The sequence below is a fragment of the Phlebotomus papatasi genome, chromosome 2, assembly GCF_024763615.1.
Source record: "Phlebotomus papatasi isolate M1 chromosome 2, Ppap_2.1, whole genome shotgun sequence".
In the NCBI taxonomy this organism is placed as follows: domain Eukaryota; kingdom Metazoa; phylum Arthropoda; class Insecta; order Diptera; family Psychodidae; genus Phlebotomus; species Phlebotomus papatasi.
Window position 1 is genome coordinate 47,345,415 of NC_077223.1, and position 24,118 is coordinate 47,369,532.

General features: G+C 33.6%; 2 protein-coding genes across 4 annotated transcripts in view; one reads left to right on the forward strand and one right to left on the reverse strand.

The window, feature by feature from the left end:
* Positions 1–5,533, reverse strand: part of LOC129801358 (protein transport protein Sec24A) — a 34,825-nt gene extending 29,292 nt beyond the window's left edge. The window contains exon 1 of the mRNA XM_055846298.1: positions 5,258–5,533. The gene's annotated coding sequence lies outside the window, so the exon portion shown is untranslated. The remainder of the gene's footprint in view (positions 1–5,257) is intronic.
* A 2,607-nt stretch (positions 5,534–8,140) lies between these two features.
* LOC129801362 (uncharacterized) overlaps positions 8,141–24,118 on the forward strand; it is a 28,107-nt gene continuing 12,129 nt past the window's right edge. For 2 of the 3 annotated variants that reach the window (XM_055846306.1, XM_055846305.1), the window contains exons 1-2: positions 8,141–8,704; positions 22,008–22,239. In XM_055846306.1, coding sequence (XP_055702281.1) covers positions 8,610–8,704; positions 22,008–22,239 — 327 coding nt within the window. In that variant the 5' untranslated portion in view covers positions 8,141–8,609. The remainder of the gene's footprint in view (positions 8,705–22,007; positions 22,240–24,118) is intronic. The other variant, XM_055846307.1, reaches the window with a different exon arrangement.

Here is a 24,118-nt window from a genome sequence, read left to right on the forward strand (position 1 = left end):
CCCTCAGAACAAACGAATCCAGAAGACTCTTTTACAGGCCCATATAAATACTATTTTAATTTAAATAAAATCACTGCCGAGACATATAACATAAATGAGGGTACTTATGGTTTCCGGATAGTTATTTAAATGGGTGAATCCGCTGGATCGGTCGGCTTGGAGGCTATGGCTATTCCGTCGGTGTGATGGCGCATGTCTCTGGGGCTCAGAGATAAGAAGGACTGCCGTAGGGTGATCTCCTCTCCACAATACTGGCAACAGGCTACCCCAGTCGACCTCCAAGAAGAGACTAATCTTCCCAGAGCAAGGCAAGATACCCCGGAATATCTCAGGGAACTCAGTGGGCTACGGTGGACTTTGTCCGTTGAAGAAGTGAAGGGTTCCGGTGTCGCAATCTCCGATGAAGAAATGATTTTCCTCCGTGGAAAATCAAGCACCGATTCCGATGGGACTTGCAGATCCGGCTCCTCCGCTCCTCCACACACCACTTCTCACCACTTTAGGGATACTTTGGGGGTACAATTCTTCACTCATCACTCCCATCAGGAGGGAATAGATATATCCCCCTCAACACGATAAGAGACAACACACACACACTCATAGACAAAACATCGAATCGCCAATTCCGGAGTTTAGAGTAGAAGCGCAGCCAACTTCACCCAATTATTTCATTTCAAATTTCACCAACTGAAAACGCCCGTAATAAAACCGTAATTAGGAATGATTCAACGGTATTTTCGTCTAGGGGAAGATTTTGCACCTTCGTAATGTTGCAGCTTCGTAGAAGTTAATTTTTTTCCAAGTTACTAAATGAATTTCATCCATGGACATATAATCTAAAAGCTAGTCCTACATCTCACATTTCCTGACAAACTTGGAAGTCTAGACCTTTTTTCCTGGGTCCAAACGGCAAAAATAAAAAATGGGCCTAAAATCGTAATTCTTATGTGTAATATTTTATGCATTTTTGCACACTGCAAGTGTTTTTTCGAAAAAGCAACTATTCCAAGTTATAGACGGTTTATTAGGGTTAATATTTACCATGAAAATCTTTTGCTTGAAGGGGTCGTTTTTATGGGTGGAGGAAAATTCATAAAAATTACCACCCTTGCAGCTCAGGAAAATTGAATTTTGCAGATTCGTAAAAACATCTGCCAAAATTACTGACCACCGAATTTGAGAATTCCTCACTGTTTTCGGTTACACTGTGCACGCCGCTCGGTATATTTGACTCATCAGAGATTCCACTTAATAAATTCACAATAAAGTTTTGGGATATTAAACAATTTTCACTAAAATCTCGAAGGAAAATACGCACTTCCCCCATCAAAATGAGACTTCATCAGATGTTTTTATTTCACTTCTGTCAAATTAAACATTAAGGCTGAATCTGCTTATGGTAGGTGTGATTCTTTCATTTCCCATGCGGTGCGTTTTGAGAATTTTTCGTCCAATTTACTTTGTTTTCAAGCGGAATTTTTCACATTTTACTTTAAATTAATCACTGGTAATTCTAAGAATCACTGATGTTCAAAAAAATTTCTGTAAGACAGATTCGAAATGTTAGAGAAAAAACAAGGATTACAACATGTGTAATTACTACTTTCTTATTTGTGCAATAATTAAACTAGACTGCTTATGGTAGATGTGATTCTTTAATTGCCACTTCGATGTATTTTGAGTATTTCTCATTTAAATTTCCTTGTTTTAAAGTAGAACTACCCACATTTCACTTTAAATTGGTAGCTGGCCATTTTTGAAATCAGTTACGTCCGAAATATGTTCTGTAAGACCGATTGCAGGTGTTAGAGAAAATCCGAGGATTACAATAGGTGTGATTATGAGAGAATCATACGAAACCAAGCTCTCAATTGACTGTCAGAATGCAGGAAAGACTAATTTTATCTTTTATTCACCCCTTTTACGTGGCAGAAGATTCTTGGCAAAAAAATTATGACATTTTTACATCCAGAATAACTTTAATGGACCTTTAAAGGACCTTTAATGTATTCTGTGAAAAAAATCTGATTTATTTATATTTATAAACTGGTAAATTGTTATTATTGCAAAATTTCTACACAATAATGGTGCATTTTATGTTTCTATCATGTGAAGAAGCTCTAATTTTATTTTTGTTTTAAGAAATTTACCCCTCAATTATAAGATAAATTTTTAAATCGGTCTTTAAAGGTTGATTTGTATTCTCTATTCTCCAATAAAGATCTGTAATTTTATAATGTCAAAATAATTGAATTAATTAGAATTACGGATCAAAAATTTAATGAAATGACATTTGAAAATAAATAAATTTTGACTTCGGTTGTACCTCAAAAGTACTTCTGCATCATTCACAGTTTACTAGTGATTCACAACCAATTTGAACCAAAAAAAAAATCCCAAAATAGCTTAGGAGTAATAAAATTGAATTTCGGATGAAAATTACTTATCGGTTCATAATCAGATCATAGCCGATTGGAATCGGTTCAGTCTTATCAGAAATTCCAAAACCTTTCCAATAATCCCAATATTATACCATTCGGTTGAGAAATATGCTTTCTATAGCTTTTTAAACCTTTGACCTTGAAAATCCGTTATTATGTATGATTCAACGGCATTTTCGTATAGGATAACGTGTGGTATTTCTGGACAAGGTTTCGGGATATAATATAGGTATTTTTGGACACATCAAAAATCATATAGGGTAACTGTGCCAAATTTCGGTATTACCAAGCATGAATGCAAGCGACGAAATTTTAAGTTTGAAATGTAAAATTTTTAATACAAATTGATTTTTTTATCACTTCTTTTAAAAGTGTTGCTTATAACCTTTTCTTGACAGTTTATCGTCTTTATTTTCTCTAAAATAATTCTTAATATATTTTAAAATAAATAAAAACGTAGACATAAATTTGACAGCATATTTCATCCACCTTGATTTCCATAGTCCCTTCTTGCCCTTCCGGAACTCTTCTAAAGTCTTTTTTACATCATCTCATTCGTTAAAGCGGCATTTTATGTTATTTTTCGCATTGTATAATCTCTAGCATCTCTAGAGTATGTGAAAATTAAAAATTCATGGAAATTTTGGGAACAAAAGAAGTGTCCGAAATTGCACGTTGTGGTCGGAATTTGGTACACTTACCCTAAATATTTATTTTCTTATTATTTTTAAGTTCTATATGAAATATTACGAAATATGAAATATTACTCTTTAAGTGTGAAATAGGCGTGAATTGTGAGTGTCACATTCCACATTTTGCAAAATCTTCAGTGCGGTCAATTTTGCAGATGTCAGCATAAACAGTGCTGAGTTTTTTTCGATTTGAGCCACTTTACAAGTTAGATTTGAATAAAATTTTTATGAGTGAAGTTCGGACCTTTTACTCGAAATCAGGCTCAGTGAAATTTATTTGCTTGATAGCCACTTTTGTTTGTCCCAAAATATACCATTCTTGCTTCTTTACATTTTTTTACTATGAATCTTGTAACCAGCGCACAATAACTTTTGTTTATAAACATGTTTTCAAAATTCCCTATAAGAGAGAAGGAGATGACTAGATCTTTGTTTCATTCACTCTCATTGAAATGTCAAAAACATGTTTACAAAACAAAAGTTATTGTGCGTTGGGCATAATGCCCAACGAACAATAACTTTTGCTTTGTAAACATATTTTTGACATTTCAATGAGAGTAAATGAAACAGAAATCTACTCATCTCGCTCACTCTTATAGAAAATTTTGAAAACAGGTTTACAAACAAAAGTTATTGTGCGCTGGTCATTATGCGCAACACACAATAATTTTTGTTTTGTAAACATGTTTTCGGCATTTCATTGAGAGCAAGTGAGATCTAAATCTAGTCTTATCGCTCACTCTCATAGGAAAATTTGAAAACATATTTACAAACAAAAGTTATTGTGCGCTGGGCATTATTCTGGATAGAATATGGAACGTAAATATTTGTATCAACAAAGAAAAAATAATTTGAGAAGTCGTTAAGTTGTTTGAAACTTGAAGGTGCCAAAAAGTGTCCGAAATACCATACGTTGCCCTATGGACGACCATCAGCCTTTAATCTCTTAAACACATCCAAAAATGATAAAAGAGCACAACGCGTTTTCAAACAATCCGAAAAAGAATGGTTTTAATGAGGACAAGGCGGGGAGGGGAATGTTAATGGACCCATGGTCGACTTTTGGGGGTTCCTCGGGGTTCGCAAGTTTCTATCTTTAACCGTTTGACCTCTAGCCGTGGAAACACCCGGACAGACAGAAGGATTAGAAGGATTATGTGTATATCCTGTGCTTTGAGGAAATTTATGATTATATTTTAAAACTAAACTAAACCATAAACTAATAAAAATAATAATAAAAATTACAACATCAAATAGACATCATAAGCAGTGAGATCTCTACCACTTTGTGTGCTTTACTTCATAAAATAAAGCAAGCGCTTAACCAAAGCATACAGCCTTGTACCAAAAAACTTAAACATTTTCGATATCGCGCTGGTTTTTTGTATATTTTCTCTCTAAATTTAGAGGAAATGTAAAGTTCTTTTTAAACACTCAAGAACCGAAGGTCCTTGTATTGAAGTCTCGAACTCCACTCTTGCGAGATTATTAACGAAGCTCTCTAAACAACTTTATCAAACTATTGGCAAACTTACTCACGTGTTTCATAATAAAATTTCACCGAATTGACTGGAAATTTCTCTGAATTTATTGAATGAGTTGAAAAGTAAGAGTTTTCAATGAAATTCAATGACTCTTCACGCACAAGTACGAAAATGGGTCAGAATTCCAGGGATTGCGGATTGGGATGGCATAATTTTTGGAGAATTATATAATCAGAAATGTTAACCATTTCTTGGGACACTTCCCAGAAGAATTGCCTTTCAAGTTCAACGAGAAATGATCTGAAACTGAAGGTGAGTGAGACCTTTTTTGCAGACTCACCTTGAATCTGGAAATGTGAAGTAAACTTTGCAGGGAAATTTCCTTCCGATACATTGTATTTTTTGATAATAGAAGAAGGTGGCATTTAATTAACATTAATGAGAGCCCCAAAAAATCTATAATTAACCTTCAAAAGTGTGTGATATTGACCCAAAAATCTCATTATGAAAATCTCCTTCAAAAAAAACCCAACCCTAACCTCACAACTCCTGGCCAACTTCCCACTTTACTTAATGGACATTGGATCCCCAAATATAGTGAGTATTAGTGTCTAACTGTTGGCCTAATTGAGGAAATTACCTTAGATGCTCTTGAAGATGAATTTCAATGAATATTGGCGCTTCAGAGAGTTTTTTCACACATGCAAATACGGTGGCTGATTTGGCCAGACTTTCCTCTCTTTTCACCCAATTAACTGGCTTTTCACTAGGTCTATTCTCTTCCTAGGATACAACTGGTGATTTTTTGCTATAATTGAGACACTTCTGGGCACATTTTTACAAAGAAAATCCACAAAAAATATCGCTTTAAAAATTTCGCACTGTTTTTCACCACCGCAGTGACACATCGATTGACAGCGCGACGTGGCCTGTCGCTCCCGCGGCGAAAACTGAGCGATTTTTCGCCCAAATGTGGTGAATTTATTTAGCGGGAAAATAAAACTTGACGAATAACGAAATTTACTGTGGAAATAAGAAATTTAGAAATAAAATTTGATGTTTTGAAAAAGAAAATTTAAAGCTGTAAGTAAATCTATTAATATTTTTTTATGTAGCATAAAAAACAAAGACTGATTTAAATTATCAGTTTCTTTAAAATTTATCATTCAAAATAACGCGATATTTTTGAGAAAAGTTAAAAAAAATTATATTGACAAATTAATTTGTTTTGGAGATTTTTTAAAATATAGTATTACTTATTATTCCAGCTATGCACAATAATGCACGGTAATGACATTATTAAAATAAAAGACTTTTCTTTAGAAAAAAACATAAATTTTTGGAAAATTACTTGAAAAGCTAAGCAATAAACCTGGATCCAGAGAAAAAGCTGTAAATGTTTAATAAAATTAAAAAATATACTTATCTCGGGAAAGAATTGAGATTTTCCTTACTTTTTTTGCTGTTGATCTTTAATATCGAGTCACTTATATTTCCTGAAAAGGAGAATTTTCAATTTAACCTATAACCTTGCGTTTTACTAACATTTTTTCAAACATTTATTTTTTTTCTTTCTTAAACCAGATATTGAAATAGATGTTTTTAAGGAATTGTAATATAATACTGAATTGAAATGGTGGCACAACGTTCTTGGAATCAAGTGCATTGAAACTCACTGGATGCAATGCCAACACTTTTAACGTCAGAAAAACTACTGGTGACCTAAAGGGGATTTGAACCCGGCACACTTGCATCATAAAGCAAAAGCTCTACCACTTGACCAATTGAGTGCTCTCTGTAAAGTATACTGGTAAAAAACGAAAAAAATAATTTATTTAATTTAACACTTTAAAACCCGAGCCAAAAAATCACGTAAAATATTGGCATAAAATGCCAGTGCAGACACTTTCAACAAAAAAGCAATTTTTCAAAAGTTTTTCATTCCATAAGACAGGAGATAGAAAATAGATTGAAAATTCATAAATTTAAAATTGAAAAGCACAAGAATCCACTGGCCAGAAACCTTCTGGAGGGATCCTATACCACACGCCTGAAAAGGCCAAGAGCTCCTGACGTCAATTTGAGAGTAACATTGTAATGTTCAAGTCATTCTTTTTAGTTACTTTTGTCATTAATTTTATTGAGGATTGCTACTGAGTAATACCTCTGCACTAGTCCCCGGCGAGTGGCCTTCAAAATTGAAGCCAATTTCTTACTTTCACATACAAATGCGTATGGGAATTTTTCTGCACTCGTGATCGTCATGCTAAATATCTAAAAAGTGAGAAGTTTTTCCGTATTATAAGATACCTTTCCGTTTGGAGGGATAAATATACTAAATTTTTGTTTAAATAATTTTTTTCCTTGAAGCACTGTGAGCTGAGTCCGAGATCAATTTAGGAATTGGCTTCAAATAGCTCCATAAAAAAGGCCAACTTGCCAGGCGCTTGCCTCTGCATGTCCCTTTACATTGCTGTTCAAAGATTTCACTGAATGCTGATTTTATGTAAAAAACAGATTGTGAAATAAACAGAGGAGATATTAAAAAAAATTCCATAAGACTTCTACAGGAGTTCTATGGGACCCATAAATTCATTTCCAATAAATATTTCTCCATTTTCTTTGTATAGATTTTCTGAAAATTGACAAAAAATACCAAAGCGAATTTAAACATATATTCATAACCAAATGCCAATTTTTATATTGAATTTCCTTTTTCCTAACAATTTGGCAAAGATTTTAGAATTCATATCAATATATTTTCCTGTAAAATTTTGAAAGTCTCATATTTTAATGCGTTTTGTTATGAAAATTTTATCTGAAATTCCAACAGGAATTCGGAAAAGAAAACCAGGGTTAACGTGGTTAACGTGAATTCTAAAATAAAGTCAAAATTATAGTAAAGTGCCACTTTGGGTTTTAAAGTGTTAAAAAAGCTCAATGTTAGCACATATACTTTATTTATAAACTTATTTCTGAGTTTTTTTTTTAAAGCATTTTAAAAAATTTCAGAAATAAAAATAAATATTTTTAAGGATTTATTTTTATTTTGAAAAATATGCAAAGTTGATTTTCTTACTAATGACCAACGCACAATAACTTTTGTTTGTGAACATGTTTTCAAAATTTCCCATGAGAATGAGCGAGATGACTAGATCTATGTTTCATTCACTCTCACTGAAATGTCAAAAACATGTTTACAAAACAAAATTTATTGTGCGTTAGGCATTATGCTTAACGCACAATAACTCTTGTTTAGTAAACATGTTTTTGACATTTCATTGAGAGTGAGTGAGATCTAGATGTAGTCATCCCGCTCATTCTCATGGGAATGGGAAATTGTGAAAATATCTTTACAAACAAAAGTTATTGTGAGCTGGATATAAAGATTTTTTAATTGAATATTGGCCTGTTATTTTGTTGATTTCTAAAAAATGAGAAAAATAAAAATGATTTTTTATTAAAAAAAACGGAAAAAAGTAAATGTCTTATCCATAGTATTTTTTAATTCCATGGGTTTGTCAGTTGCTCGCAGTCGCTCGGGATTGTTCGCGTCGTGGGATTGACAAATTTTCCCTCCACTCTCTGACGCCCTTTCCCAACTGCAACAGAGAATTTTCCAACGATGTGAAAAAGTCAGTCTCTCTTGCTAATCCGTTGCGTTAAACCGTAGAAAAATTAGCTAAAAAGGTGACAAAGAAAGGCGACTGTGACTTGCAGGAGAAAGTGATGAAAATGCCTGTGAATAGATTTACTTAACTGTTTTTCCATTGTTTGTGCTTGTGCTGTTTAGGAATTTTCACGCTTTTCCGTGGGCATTTGCCCTCTTTGTGTCCTAATTTGCCTGTCTAGTGACTGTGAACTGCCTCTTCGGTCAACGGTGGAAAATGAAATAGGTCCCGGACAGTGGGAAAAGGGGTATTACTTTTTGTTTTGCGACGCAAAGAGCCTTTTTTCTAGAAGGGGCATTCCTGCGGAAAATTGAACCCAGAATGAGGAGTGGAGACAGCACAAAGACTTCCTCCGACATTGAGAATGTGGAATGGAGTGTGGGAACGGCCACTGGACACTTGCCAAATGCTGTGAGGTAAAGGATACGTCCTCAAAAGTCAATCCTGTTAATCCTAGACCTAGACTCTGTACCGCAAATGGCACAGTAATAACCTCGATACTCTCAACACAATCCCTATTTGTTTGCATATTTTGCCTAGAGAATGGAAATCTCGTGTAAAATCCCATCGATAAATTGCCTCCGCATCTCCGGGAGGCATCAATTTTGTGTTCACACAATCAGCTGATGCTACCTAACTCAAAAACAATGCTGCAGTGTTGTTTTTTTTATTCCCTGAAATTTCGTGAGTGTCAGACAATGAATGGGCAGTACGGGCAGAAATATTTCTCGGATCTGGGTTAATACACAATTTTCTAAGGATTAACGGGTCAGAGAAAAAGTCACGTTCCGACTGGGCTGGGGTGCATACGAGACTTATGATTGTAAAAACAACCACAGCGGATTTTTTCTTGTTTAAGAGGGCAATAACACTATCAACACGAAACTTTTTAGCTACAGTGGCTTAGTTTATGAGTCTACTTCTCGATTATTGTGAAGGTATCGTTACATTTAACATTTTAAAAAATCTTAAAGATACGCCTTGCGATACCCTGAAATGCATCCTTATGAAAGATATCCTTATGAATTAAAAATTAAAATTCAAAACCAATAATTTATTGTGATAGTGAAGCAAGGGGTAACTCAGATTGAGAAACCCTTGTCAATTGTCCGAGAAAGGCTTTGCGAAACCCGATAAACCCCGAAATTGTATCGCGAAACCCGATAAACCCAAAAATTGCATCGCGAAACCTGAGAAACCCAAAAATTGCATCGCGAAACTCGAGAAACTCACTCTTTGCATCGCGATATCCGAGAAACCCAAAAATTGCATCGCGAAACCCGAGAAACCCCAAAATTGTATCGCGAAACCCGAGAAACCTAAAAATTACATCGCGAAACCCGAGAAACCCAAAAATTGCATCGCGAAACCCGAGAAACCCAAAAATTTCATCACTAAACCCGAGAAACCGAAAAATTGCATCGCGAAATCCTAGAAAGCCAAAAATTGTATCGCGAAACCCGAGAAATCCAAAATGTGCATCGCGAAATCCAAAAATTGAATCGCGACACCCGAAAAACCCAAAAATTTCATCGCAAAATCCGAGAAACCCAAAAATTGTGTCGCGAAACCAGAGAAACTTAAAGGTCGCGAAACCCGAGAAACCCAAAAATTGTATCGCGAAATCCGAGACACCCAAAAATTGTGTCGCGAAACCAGAGAAACCCAAAAATTGTGTTGCGAAACCCGAGAAACTCAAAAATTGCATCGCGAAACTCGTGAAACCGAAAAATTTCATCGCGAAATCCGAGAATTGTATCGCGAAACTCGAGAAACCCAACAATTGTATCGCGAAACGCGAGAAACCCAAAAATTCCATTACGAAATTCGATAAACCCAAAAATTGCATCGCGAAATCCAAAAATTGTATCGCGAAACCCGAGAAACCCAAAAATTGCATCGCGAAACTCGAGAAACCTAAAAATTGCATCGCGAAACCCGAGAAACCCAAAAATTGCATCGCAAAACCCGAGAAACTCAAAAATTGTGTCGTGAAACCAGAGAAACTTAAAAATTGAGAAATCCAAAAATTGTATCGAGAAACCCGAGAAGCCCAAAAATTGTATCGCGAAACCCGAGAAACCCAAAAATTACAACGCAAAATTCGAGAAACCCAAAAATTGCATCGCGAAATACAAAAATTGCATCGCGAGACCCAAGAAACCCAAAAATTGCATCGCGAAATCCAAAAACTGCATCGCGAAATCAGAGAAGCCCAAAAATTGCATCGCGAAACTCGAGAAACCCAAAAATTGCATCGCGAAACTCGATAAACCCAAAAATTGAATCGCGAAACCCGAGAAACCAAAAATTGCATCGCGAAACTCGATAAACCCAAAAATTGAATCGCGAAACCCGAGAAACCTAAAAATTGCATCGCGAAACTCGATAAACCCAAAAATTGCATCGCGAAATCCAAAAATTGTATCGCGAAACCCGAGAAACCCAAAAATGTCTCGAAACCAGAGAAACTTAAAAATTGTGTCGCGAAACCCGAGAAATCCAAAAATTGCATCGCGAAACTCAATAAACCCAAAAATTGCATCGCGAAATCCAAAAATTGTATCGTGAAACACGAGAAACCCAAAAATTGCATCGTGAAACCCAAGAAACTCAAAAATTTAGTCGAAAAACCAGATAAACCCAAAAATTGCATCGCGAAACCCGAGAACTCCAAAAATTGCATCGCGAAACCCTAGAAACCAGAAATCCTTGTCGGAAAAAATAGGAATGAGTTACCCCTTGTAGTGAAGAAACTACAAAGTTTGGAAAATTCTTAATTGCTAAAATAAAGCAATATTCTATAAAAAGTTTTGTTGTGATCCCAATACCGGTGGTTTTCTGCATACATTTCCTTAAAGAATTTAATAAATAAACTTCGTTTTTTATGATAAAAAGAAATTCAGTATCGTCCATTAAATAAACTTGAAAGATAAGATTAATATTTTAGCTTTTTAATTTTCCCTTCAATGCATTAAAAAAGATTAAAACTACACAATTGACTTCCCACTTGAATACAAATGCTGGGAGAATTTTATTCTATTATAAAAACCTAATAATCAGGAAAATCCTCATGAAAAACATCATAGATTTTCTTCATGTTTATTTTTAATGAACACCATCAAATGACAATGAAGGGGCAGGAACAATTTATCCACAAACATAGATAATTCTGCTTTCAAGCTAATTCCCCTGAAAAGGGGGACAGTGGAAGTGCCCGTAAAATGGTCCAAAATAGGGCACACGGTGGAGGAGGATGTGAGACAAATCCATTTTACGACGACAAAAATAGTCTCTTGCGGATTTTCTGCGAAAATTTTCGTCACTTTGTGATTCAGTAAAAAGGCCCAAGTTTCAAGCTGAAAAAAAATCATTGAAATTTTATCGCAATTTGAGCAAATTTCCTTGAGTTTTGTTGCCTTTCTTTGCACGCAATTTACACTATCTCTCGCGTCTTCTTTCCACCGATAACTTTATGATAGCATTTGGATAGAGTTTCATGACCATTTTATGAGCAAAACCTCCTAATTTCACTGAGATTTTTTTTACAAGAAAATTAACGATAACATATCAGAATTTATATTTGCAATAACCAAGGCAATGACTAAAAGATTGGATAGAACTTTGGGTATAGAACTTCGATCTCAAATTTTAGTAGGGGACACTGGGGTAGAATTAGTGAGGTGCTAAAGTTTTCCTTAAAATGAATATGAAACTAATATTTAGAATAATTAATGCTATCCTTATTCATTGAAATATTCATAAGTCGGCTATGTATTCATAGACTTTCCAGGGTGGTTGAACTTTGACCTTGAACTACCCTCCAAAACTCGTCCAAAAATGAACTAAATTGCCTAATCAAATTTTGAGATACACCAAAAAACATGTTTTTGGGGGGATTGAAGGGTTGGGGGGCAGTTCAGGTAAGTTAGTTCGCTAGAGAATGTTGACTCAAAAAATTATTTTTTTGAGTCATCCTATTTATTACATATACCGTAAGTGCGGATAATTTTGACAGCCTCCTGTTAGTAAGCTTTTTTTTAGTTCTAATGTGTGAGATTGGTCCTGACAGATCAGACATGGTAGATCGGATCGGTATCCGTAAAGATCATCTTTAAGCTCTAGCAGTAAAGAAAAGTTTACGAACAGGAAGTTGTCAAAGTCACCCGCAGTTACGGTACTGCCCTCTGTGGGTTTGAGCACTAAAAAATTTGATCCCCCAAAATGATTGATTTTTGATTTGATAAATTTGATTAAATAAATTTAATTTATTTTATGAAGGTAAAATTTCTTAATATTTTAACAGTTTAGTGAAGAACTCCGGCCAAAAAGTACTGTTTGTTAATGCATTTCTTTTAAAAAGTTGAATCATTTAGTTCTGACTACTTTTACTCTGCGGGAAATTCGTTCTACGGCCGATTTATTCAAAAGAAATCCCCTGCGGGTATGCAAAATTTTTCGAAGCATAATGCCATTTCGCGCTTTTTTTCGGTCCTGAAAATGTGCATAATTCCGGGACTTACGGCCTCTACACACTAGAGAAATTTATGTCCATATTGAAGCAAATTCCCTACGCATTTATAAGAAAAACTCTTCAATATGGACATAAATTTCTCTAGTGTGTAGAGGCCATTAGTGTAGTACAATGCATCAAATTTCCTTCAAAAGAGCCATGAGTTAAATCCATTAAGAAAATAGAAAAAAATTAGTTGCCCGAAGCTTAAGTGGTCCGAAGGTAGAACGCTTTCTCCTATATGTTGAACAGGGAGTTCCACTTTCAAAGAAATTCTCGGGACCGGAAAACAGCCCGCGAACTCACTCCAGTGACAGAAAAATTGCCTACTCACAGGAGATGTCTTTGGAATAAGTTACGGAAACGCCGTGATGTATGCAAAATTTTCGACGCCATTTTTCAGTTTATTTTCTGCGCCAACGATTCATAAGAATGTATATTTCAAATTTACTGCATGAAAAACATTTGCATAAATTTGGGAGCATTTCAAAAATTATTTTATAAATGAGCTCCCAATAGTAGGCAATTCATATTAAATTCTTTCAATCCGTTTTCACTTAAACCAGAACTCCTTTTATTGTATATGAAGCCAAAACCTTACCAACATTCGGTCTCATTTTTCTCTCGTTGTGCCAGCACCCTGACTCGAACTTTAAGGGCAGAATCACATTGACAATAAAATGCTCGCTGTAGCCTCACCGTATTTCCTTAATTTACGCATTTTCATTGCAATTCTTACGCAAATTTTCCATTACCGTATTACCTTATCTCATACTCGGTGGCACTAGATGAAAATAATATAAGAAAATTAAAGAAATAAAACGAAAATGCGATAAATAGTGAGCAAAAAACTGTAAGAGAAATTAATCGTAAAGTTTTTTTTTGCTCACCGTTTATCGCATTTTCGTTTCATTTCTTTAATTTTCTTATATTATTTTCACCTAGTGCCACCGAGTATGAGATAAGGTAATACGGTAATCGAAAATTTGCTTAAGAATTGCAATGAAAATGCGTAAATTAATGAAATACGGTGAGCATTTTACTGTCAATGTGTTTCTGTCCTAAACACAAATAACTTGACCGGATTATATCTTCAATATTTGTTAATAGATTTCGATGAAATTTTAGTATATTGTATCGGAGGTCAGGGCTTTTCTAATGATAGATTGCACACCTCTCCGTCTCTCAACCGTTTACTAACCGATTTCTATGAAGTTTTTTCTCCTTTATTGACCTTCTCTGTACAAACTATTTAATATGGACAATGACCAGTGATAAATCCAGATAAGCTTACGATACTTGAGATTCTTTATAGGGGAATTTGAAGCGTTTGTTACTTGAATTTTGGTTGAAAGTTGAATTTTGGAATTGATTATTTGCGTCAAGCCAAATTTACACATTTTGGCTGCAGAAAACAATTTGTTCGAATACCAATATTAGTAAAATTTATATTTTTTGTATTATAATTCTCCAAAATAGAAAAGAAATGGTATTTTAAAATTGCAATGTTTAAAAATTAATCATAAAATTTACGTTATTATAATAGAAAAAATAAAGTTTTTCATATTCTGTGACGAAGAAAAATCATTTCAAATAGTTAAACATGGTTTTTTGTCTTTGTATGTTAATGTCGATGATTCCATTCCATGTTATAATATTGGAAAATGAAAACATTTCAGGAGAACTATTTAAAATTGAGAGATTTATTTTTACCTCAAATACATTTTTTATCAGAAAAAATCTCGTACTTGAATTGTAGATCAAATTACTTACTACTAAACCTGTACCAGGATTAATAGCTCTTGGAATAAAACACACCTAGGTAAACTGGGATAGATGGAATAGAATGAAGCCATGGAAAATGGCAAATTTATAAGAAAGACACATATTAATATTTCTGTTATTATACTTCAATATTCGAATGTTTTAATGGTGAATTTCTATAAAATTGTCACTGATTCGCATTTATTTATGGAATAATTGACCTATTAATGTTAGATCATATACGCCAAATATTAATGCAATTATATATAAATAAATTGAATAAATAACTCTACCGGTCGAATTGAGGAACCGGTCGACTTGAGGACACTTTACCTTATGTGCTTTCATTATAATTTCAAAGTAATTCATACTAAAACAATCGAATAATTCTTCAATTCAATCAAAATGCATTTTCTGTCTGCGATATAAAGCAAAAATTAACTTATAGACGAAGTAATTCAACTTACAATCTGCCTGAACTTTTAATTTCTTTGGTCCTTAAATGCTTTGCGTGTTCCGATAATTTTGGCGTGGAACAGTACACGTTCAAATGATGATGGAAATAGCGGTAAGAAAAATAAACAAGAATGCCCATGAAAAGAGTCTGTCTGAATTTGCAAATTGATCACAAATTGAATATGTACATAATATAAAATTTGGACAATTTTGCAATAATTGACACAGTTGAAAAAGTGTATAGGAAGTGATTATTATTTGCACGTCAATCGTCTTTTTCTGTAGCGTCTTTCTCGCCTGGTAAAATTATGTAATGGAATTTTGCGGTTGATTTGAGACTTTTTCTTCAATCAGTCTCTCTTCATTCTCCCCCTCACAATTGACGAAAACAACATAACAGAGAAGACAATCATTAGAATGTGTCTAATTGGCTAAACCACAGTTTAGTAATGAAAAAAATATGCGAGAGACACATTTTTCTTCTTTCTCAAAGTGATAAAAGATTTAACACATTATTTTGTGCCAGGAAAATTAGTTCAATTCAAGAGGTGTATTAGCTGATGATATTATGAATTCTGACGTCCGTTTAAATTGAAGAATAACAACTTATCTTAAAGAAATTAATTCGCGATGTCGTTTGAAGTCTTTTCTGTTGTGGTGAAACCGTGAAACGTAGATATAAGAATTTTATAGATATATATGATGATGTCGATATCATCGTAGAAATGTTGTGTAATTGCCTGCAATCTCTCTCTCTTTCAACAGAAAACACGACAACCTTCAATTTTCCTCACTTTTCAACGCTTTTTTGCAGATATTCTCCTTTTTTTTTTCTAAAAACTGGAATAGGTCTCCTAGAACTCTATATTATATCGAATATAATCTTCTTCAAATAAACCCCTATTGAAATTCTCCATGTGGGGCTTCAAAGCGTGAAAAATTATCATGTTTCTTGGAATACAGAAGCTCTGGGAAGGAGAAAAGTTAAGACACATATGGTGGATGAAAGAGGAGTGAGAGGCCCCCTGAGACGGATAAATAAATAGAGAGAAAAAGTAAATAGTACTTCGTTTCTTCAACTCGTTATTGAGTTCTTCTTATAGAGACAAAATAGAGCGAAATATTCTTGACTATGCGAGAAAACTTGACTTTCTGGTAAATCAATTATTCAATTATTGCCTAATACACTCAAGAATTTAAATATCTTTTCAAGACAATCATTCAATTGGAATTTTATAATGTGCTATTTTTCCGAATTGGAACAAAATGACTATTTGTTATTAATGTTAATTGTAATTAAAATATTCGGTAAACATTTGGATCATGACAAATATAGTACATACAAGTTTTACAGTTGAATAAATAATAATAAAGAAAATAAATAATTAATTTTTTGATGATCAACTATCAGACTATTTTATTTATTTATTTGGAAAATAATTTGGTATACTATTGGTGTCCCTTGTCCCTTATATCCTGTAATATAGAATTTCTATTTATTTTTGGACAAACAGTACATTAAATGTGTTAATTAATAACTGATTGAACAAAATTAAAGTTTTTTATGGTCTAAAATTTCTAAATGGGGTTTTACGGGAAATTTGTGAAGATCCGCATAGGGGCGTAGAACTGAGACCTGAGAATTAGCTGAGAGATGGGTTAGCGTAATTATATTCCAAATTATGACTAAACTACATTTCCATAATTTTCCACTAAGTCGTCTCTCGGCTTAAGTCGTAAGTGTATCTATGGCATAAAGCATGAGATTTTTATTTACGTGCTCAGATGCTAATGGTCAATTAACTATCATAATATAGTACTGTAGATGCGGGTGACTTTGTCTCCCTAAACTGTTTTGATTCTAATGTGTAAGAATGGTCCTGACAGATCAGACATGGTAGATCGGATCGGTATCAGTAAATATCATCCTGAAGTTCTAGAAAGCGCTAGAATTAAAGGAAAGCTTACGAACAGTAGAAGTGGAAAATCAACCACGGAGGACAAAGTTGTCCGGATCTGCGGTAATAATAATGCTTGAACAATTTTTCTTGAAGTTACCAAAAATTTTCATTTTGGTATTTTAATTTTTTACTTAGAAATATAAAATGAAATGAATTGACCATAATGACAGAATACCTGTTCCTTTCTACACGTTTTAGGATAATAAGGTAAAGGCCCTCAAGTCTACCGGTTCCTCCACTCGACCAGTAGAGCTATTTATTTAATTTATTTATATTTGCTATAATATTTAGCGTATGATCTAACATTAATAGGTCAATTATTTCATAAATAATACGAATCAGTAACAATTTCATAGAAATTGAAAAAATTGACCACCGCACAAGCCGGTCGAATCGAGGAACAGGTTGACTTTAAAGCACTTTATTTTATTAATATATTATTAGGACACATTAGCCAGAAAACAGTATTGCATAGACAATTTTCTTGCAAGGATCTATCGGATAGTTTTACGATTTCTCACAAACACAATATCAAGGAGTACTAATATAAAATGACAAATTATTCATTTAATAATAATTAAATTATTATAAGCGCTGCATAATAAAAAAAAACAAACATCATCAAAACAAACAAAAAAAAACAAATAAATGAAAAATTGATTAAATTTGTTTTTTTTATTTATTTTTATTTTGTAACTTTGTTACTTTGTTATCACTTGAATAATTAAAAACAATAAAAAATGTTTAAAGTGACTCTCGAGGGCGGGATGTACAGATCTTCTCCAGAAAATGTGTATTTCAATTTTTATTATCTTGGATAACGAAGTTATTTTTCAACATTCTGATTAGTCCAATTACGTTTAAAAATAAACAATGAATCACTTTCTCAAAATTCATAGTGTTTTCGGAAAATTAAGTCGATTAGTATCTTTGAAAATTATTTGAATCTACCTCAGTTTGCCCTAAAGGCCTCTTTAGGGAGGCCTCTCCTCTCTACACATTGGAATCAATTTCGATCGAAAGCTCTTAGGCCCAGCTATAACATACTAAAATTTGAGATCGATCGATGCCATAGGGGCTGAGTTATCGAAAAAACAAAATTTAGGGGTGTTCCAAAATGGTGGAAGGTGGGGGGGGGGTGGGGGTGGATTTGACATCATCAACTTCTAGCGGCCCAATGACTTTTAACCTTTGCCGAAAACCGCTTGTCGATATCTCTTTCCGTTCTCTCTCCAGAAGTCGAAATGTAACGGACGGGACGGGACGGGACGTCCACGAAAATCGATTTTTGGCGCACATGATTTTCGTGATCTATGAGTGTCAAAACGTGTACATCCAAAATTTGGGCCCGATCTGACGAGGTCGGATTTCACCCGTGTCCACAAAAGCTGAGATTGTAAAGAATCCCAGCTAACATCCGCTTTGTGACTTTTTGCCCCAGTCTCCCCTACAGTTTGAATTTGTTCGTTAACTCGAATCCATATCTTTACTGCGAGTTTGCAGCACTGAGAAAAATCCGAAAAGTTAAAATAACATTCCGGAAATGTTAATTTTACCCTGCAGTATTGATCCGAAAACAGTGTAAATATTACCCTTTTTAGGTGTATTATGGGTTAAAGTTACCCTTCTGTCATGTTGATTTTACCCTTAAAAGGTTAAAGTTATGTTAAGGTTAAGTGTTAAAGTTATGATAAAAAAAAGTTAATCGCAGCCTCTTTTTTTTCTCAGTGAGCAGATTATTCAGTAAATTGTTAAAAATGGACAGTTAATATTACTTTTTATGCATTAAAAAAATATTATAATTAAACCATTTACTATCTTGACATCTCAAATATGGTTCAACTCTTTCCGGATCGAAACATATCTATAGCCAATTCCATGATTTATTGATTATAAAATATCTTAGCTCATTAAATCAAGCTCATGCAAAAAATTATCCTAGATTGGAAGATCCCTATAGTTTGCAATCAGACACAAGAGTAAGATTTTTATCGATTCTTAAATAGTCCAAAAAATTGTGATCCAAAAAAACTTGATTGATTGATTGCTGGCCGCATAAGTGAGACAAAAAACAGAGATGACAATAAATAAATCAATCAATCAATTTAATTTTGAGTAAAAAAAAACAAATTTTCGGATTATTTACCGAAGTCGAGAACCGATCCAAGAAACGCACGTAAATATTATAAAACTTTAAGATCGGAAGGTCTTTTTTCGCCTGAATCTAATAACTTTTAGAAGTTACCAATGGGGACATTTCGTTCAATTGCACAAAATCCTAAATAATTCCTTTTTAGAGTTTTTTCCATTTTTTATTTTTTTCAATTTTTTTATATCAGCACTATTTGTGTCAGTCGTAATCTCTGCACGAATAGAGAGATAAAAACGCGGCAGCAGGACTCCAAGAGGAGCAATTTCAAAGTTAATTCGCACTGGAAGATGTGTCTCTTAACTAATTCCCTGGGTTTTGGACCTGTTTGAAAAGTCTTTGAGTTCTCAAATGGTCTGACTCGATTCAAACCGGTTAATAGTGGATAATTAATTTTATTTTCAACAAATCTATATTTAGGTGGTTCAATAATGAATTCTTTGGTTTAGAAAAAAAAAAACTCCGCGGAGACCGGTGTGCGACAAATAGAAGTATTGCAGGAGAGCTTCACCAAGGCACTGAAACAGTTTATAAACATTATTATTTGTCAAATTGGAACATTTCCCTTAATCTTTTATCCATAAAAATTTCATATTTTATATGATGTATTATTATTTTCTTACTTTGATAATGATTTCCAATAGTTGGATGTGCAATTATTTCCGCTAGTGTGTTTTATTCATAATCCCATATGTTTTCTTCATTATAGTGAACTCTTTAATATAATGTGCACTTTGGCGAAATCTTAATTGAAACAAAAAAAACAATAATTGTTAATTTTATAATAAACCATATTGAGTTGTCCAACGAAATGCGGTGAAAGTATTGATGAGTCTTCTGTTCCTATGCCTCTTGTAATTATCTTATCACAACTATAGTTCGACACTCTCAATAATTCTCACTTGTATAAATAATTAAATATTCTAAAGGAATGTGCTGTCATGTTCCATTTTCATTATACGAAGAGAGAGAGAGAGAGACTCACGATGGAAATGACCAAGCATTGAGCCATTTTCATTGTTTATTCATGCGTCAATACAAATAGTGTGGGCACTTTTCTTTTCTGTTGATGGGAAAATCGTGAGGGATGTTTTGTTATTTTAGGACAATACTGGTTGGTGCAAGTTTTGTTGTGAAGCTAAGGAACCTATTTTTCTCCCTTGTCACCTATCTCCTCAGACTGCACAAAAAGCTGCCCAAAAGTACTATTACATAGTGTCCACGAAGGTCCTCCCAAGGATCTTCTTTTTTTCTCATATCTCATTTATGTATTGTCCATTTAAAAAGGGACATAAATGTCGAGGTCACTAATCAATAGTCGCAGGTGAATACCTCTAAAAAACTATATATATATAACCAATAATTGCGCCTCACGAAACATACAAATTATTGGAAAGGTTTACTTGCAATAATTACCACTAATTGACAAGGAAAAAGGGACAATGAAATATATGTCCTGGACAAAATCAATAAACTGTATACATTTGAGTTCAAAGTCAATGTATAAAATGCGAAGCAAAGCTGTTCAATATATTTCTTTAGGGTAGAGAATGGTGTATCACCAGGAAATGTCCACTATCTCATAAAGAAAATGACATATAAATTTATATTAATGCTATATTTTTTCAATGTTTTGGGAAGTATACCGCGTAAAAATATGCAAAATATTGACTTCATTGGAGGAAATAACACTGAACTTTATACACTAAGATATGGGAATTTTATCACGTATATTTTACACAATTCATGAGATAATACCAAAATATCACATATTTTAAGACATGTGAGAAAAAAAAACTTCGTGTTATTGAGAAAAAATATCATGAGAAAGACAGAAAAAATTTATTGATGTTACATAGGGTTCACATGGTTTCTTTCTTTTAATTTTTACAGTATTTACATGGTATTAAATACTTTTTTTTATCATTTATTGAAAACTTGTAAAATATGATATATTTTAGCAACTCGATAAATTGACATTGCATTAAAAATCATCATTTCAATTTTAGCACTGAGAGAAATCCGAAAAAGTTAAAATAACATTCCGGAAATGTTAATTTTACTCTGCCAGTATTGATCCAAAATCGGTGTAAATATTACCCTTTTTAGGTGTATTAGGGGTTAAAGGTACCCTTTTTCATGTTAATTTTACCCTTAATAATGTGTAAAATTAACATTAAAAAATGTTGATATATTTTTACACCTAAAAAGTGTTAAATTTCTGAAGAAAAAATGTTAATCGCACCCTCTTTTTTTCTCAGTCAAATGGTTTTATGTTTATGGTGCACACTGTTAAATGTATTTTGTCTTGTGCTTCGCGTTAAATCATTAAAACCCAATCGACGTTTGGCTTAATAATGGGAAAGTAATTTTATCACAGACTATAAAAATAGATTTATAAATGTTCATGTACGTTGAGGAGAAAAATATAAAGCAGAGAAATTGTCACTTTCACCTATGTTCGTTTGTATAAATTGATTATACTTCAATGTGTGGAATATCTTAAATTTTGCAGAGATTAGATTTGTCTGAAAAAAAAATCAAGAGGAAATGAATGGAATTAGTCCTTCAATGTGACTTTTGGTGATTAAATCCCACTCAAAAAGAGTAATTCTTCGATTTGGTTGTGCCATTCAGAAATGCCATGATAATTTATTTACTTCTATTTTTGTCCTGCGGTACATGGTTAAGACGCGACATGTTTTCAACTTTCGTCATTGCTGACGACACCACCAATTTTTTTTTCTGCTCTTCCTTTAGGAATGCCTTCCAATGGGACTTTTCAAGGGTTCCCCATTGACCTTCACACAATAGCAGAAAATTCTGCCAAAGCAGTTAGCATTTTGACGGTTTTCTCTTTAATGCACATTTTGTAGATTTGGATCATCGAGCAGTCAGGCATCGCAGAGCAGTGGTGATATCTGTCGGATCTGCCATTGCGAAAGTGACCCATTGAACCCACTTTTGACACCTTGTTATTGCTCAGGGAGTCTCAAATATGTCCATCAGGCGTGTCTTCAGCAATGGCTCACAGCATCCGAGACTAATGCCTGTGAACTATGCAAATTTCCTTTTATTATGCACACCAAAATTAAACCGTTCAATGAGGTAAGTCTCCATAAGGATCATTTATATTCATCGTGTTAAAGTTTTTTTTGCTCAGAGTGATAATTTTTTTTTATAAATGGGAATCAGAGTTGTTTAAATTGATATTTTTGTAGATCTAAGCTAAACAAATTACATCTCCGAAAAAAAACCAGAAAGAAACTGCAGATTCCTGCGTAAAATAAATTAGCACTAGTGTAAAGCGTATGGCCTATTCGACACATGTCAACCCAGTCGACGGCCATAACCCACCAATTCTAATCCTTTATTCCAGAGGAGTGCAAGAACCGTTGAAACCGAATAAACGTCAAAATTATTTTGTTCTGGTAGCGTTTTGACCGGGATCGGGAATCTTCGTTTTTTCCATTTTTTTACACTTTTGTTTTTCCCAGTTTGTCTTTGGAATATTTGTCTTCGGTAATTTTTGTTTTTTGGAAACTTCGTCTTTGGAAATCTTGTCTTTCATACATTTTGCACAATTTTCGTAAATTTTGTCTGTCACACATTTTGCACAAGTATATTTTATAACTTTCAAAAAATTTCCTTTTTCTCAGAAAATTTCCCTTTGCCCCAAAGAACGATACTAAAATCGTCCCAAAAACAGAAAATTCACAGATACTGATAACTTCCCAAAACACAGAAAATTTCCCTTTGTCCCAAAGGACGAAACTAAACATTTCCCAAAACACAGAAAATTCCCCTTTGTCCCAAAGGACGAAACTAAACATTTCCCAAAACACAGAAAATTTCCCTTTGACCCAAAGGACGAAACTAAAAATTTCCCAAAACACAGAAAATTCCCCTTTGTCCCAAAGGACGAAACTAAACATTTCCCAAAACACAGAAAATTTCCCTTTAAAAATATAAAATATTCGAAGTTAGAATGTGTATGAAGCCTGAAAGCCTTCCTCTACGAAGAGTATTTTCAATTTAATTCAGAAAATTGTTTTCTATGCAAAATTAATGAAATCTTTTAATTGTAAGAGCCGTGAATTCCATTAAAAATATTTTTATGATTTTTGTTAAAGAACATTTTTCCAAGCTAAACTTTTTTTTTTTAATTTTTTATGTGTTTTTAAAGGTTATTCAGAAGTTTATTTCATTTTATTCATCTTATTATATAATATGGCAGACAAATATTCATTCTTATGTCTTTTTTATTTTATTAAAAAAAAAACGGAAAATTCCTTTTTCAGAACGGAATGATGAAGCGTACCAAGCATTGCATAGTGCTCGAAGTTGTAAATTATAAGTAGTTCCGTATCATTTACCTATATTATTAAACCTTTTTAGAGGTTCCATGGAGAATAGCACAGTGTATCGTAGATAAGAAATAGAGTAATTTTCCAAAAGTCGAACAGTGCTAAAAGATAGACATATCAAAATTTGTACAATGAAAGACCATTTCAGCACACATAAAGTTGAGCTTTCTTACGTGTCCTTAAGTGTCTGCCTTTCCAAATGTTCCCCTAAGATCTAGTAATTAACAATAAATGAAGTGGCGGCGGAGCGTCCCATGCTTTGCGAAATACTCGAACTTGTGACTTAGATGCTATACCTCAAAAGTACTTTCGCATTATTTACCTTTTACCGGTTGACAACTTATTTAAACCGATTTATAAATCACTTAGAAGATCCTCTAAAATGACATAGGAGTAATAAAATTTATTTCAAGATAAAAATTGTTGTCGATTCAGAACCGATTGAAACCAGTTCAGTCTTATCAGGAAGTCTAAGACCTTTTCAATAAGCCCAAGCATGACACCATTCGGTTGAGAAACATGCTTTCTATTGCCTTTCAAATATTTTACCTTGAAAACTCGTCCGTCTGGACAATCTCTAAAACATATCTAAAAATGAAAAGAATCGCACGACGAAAATG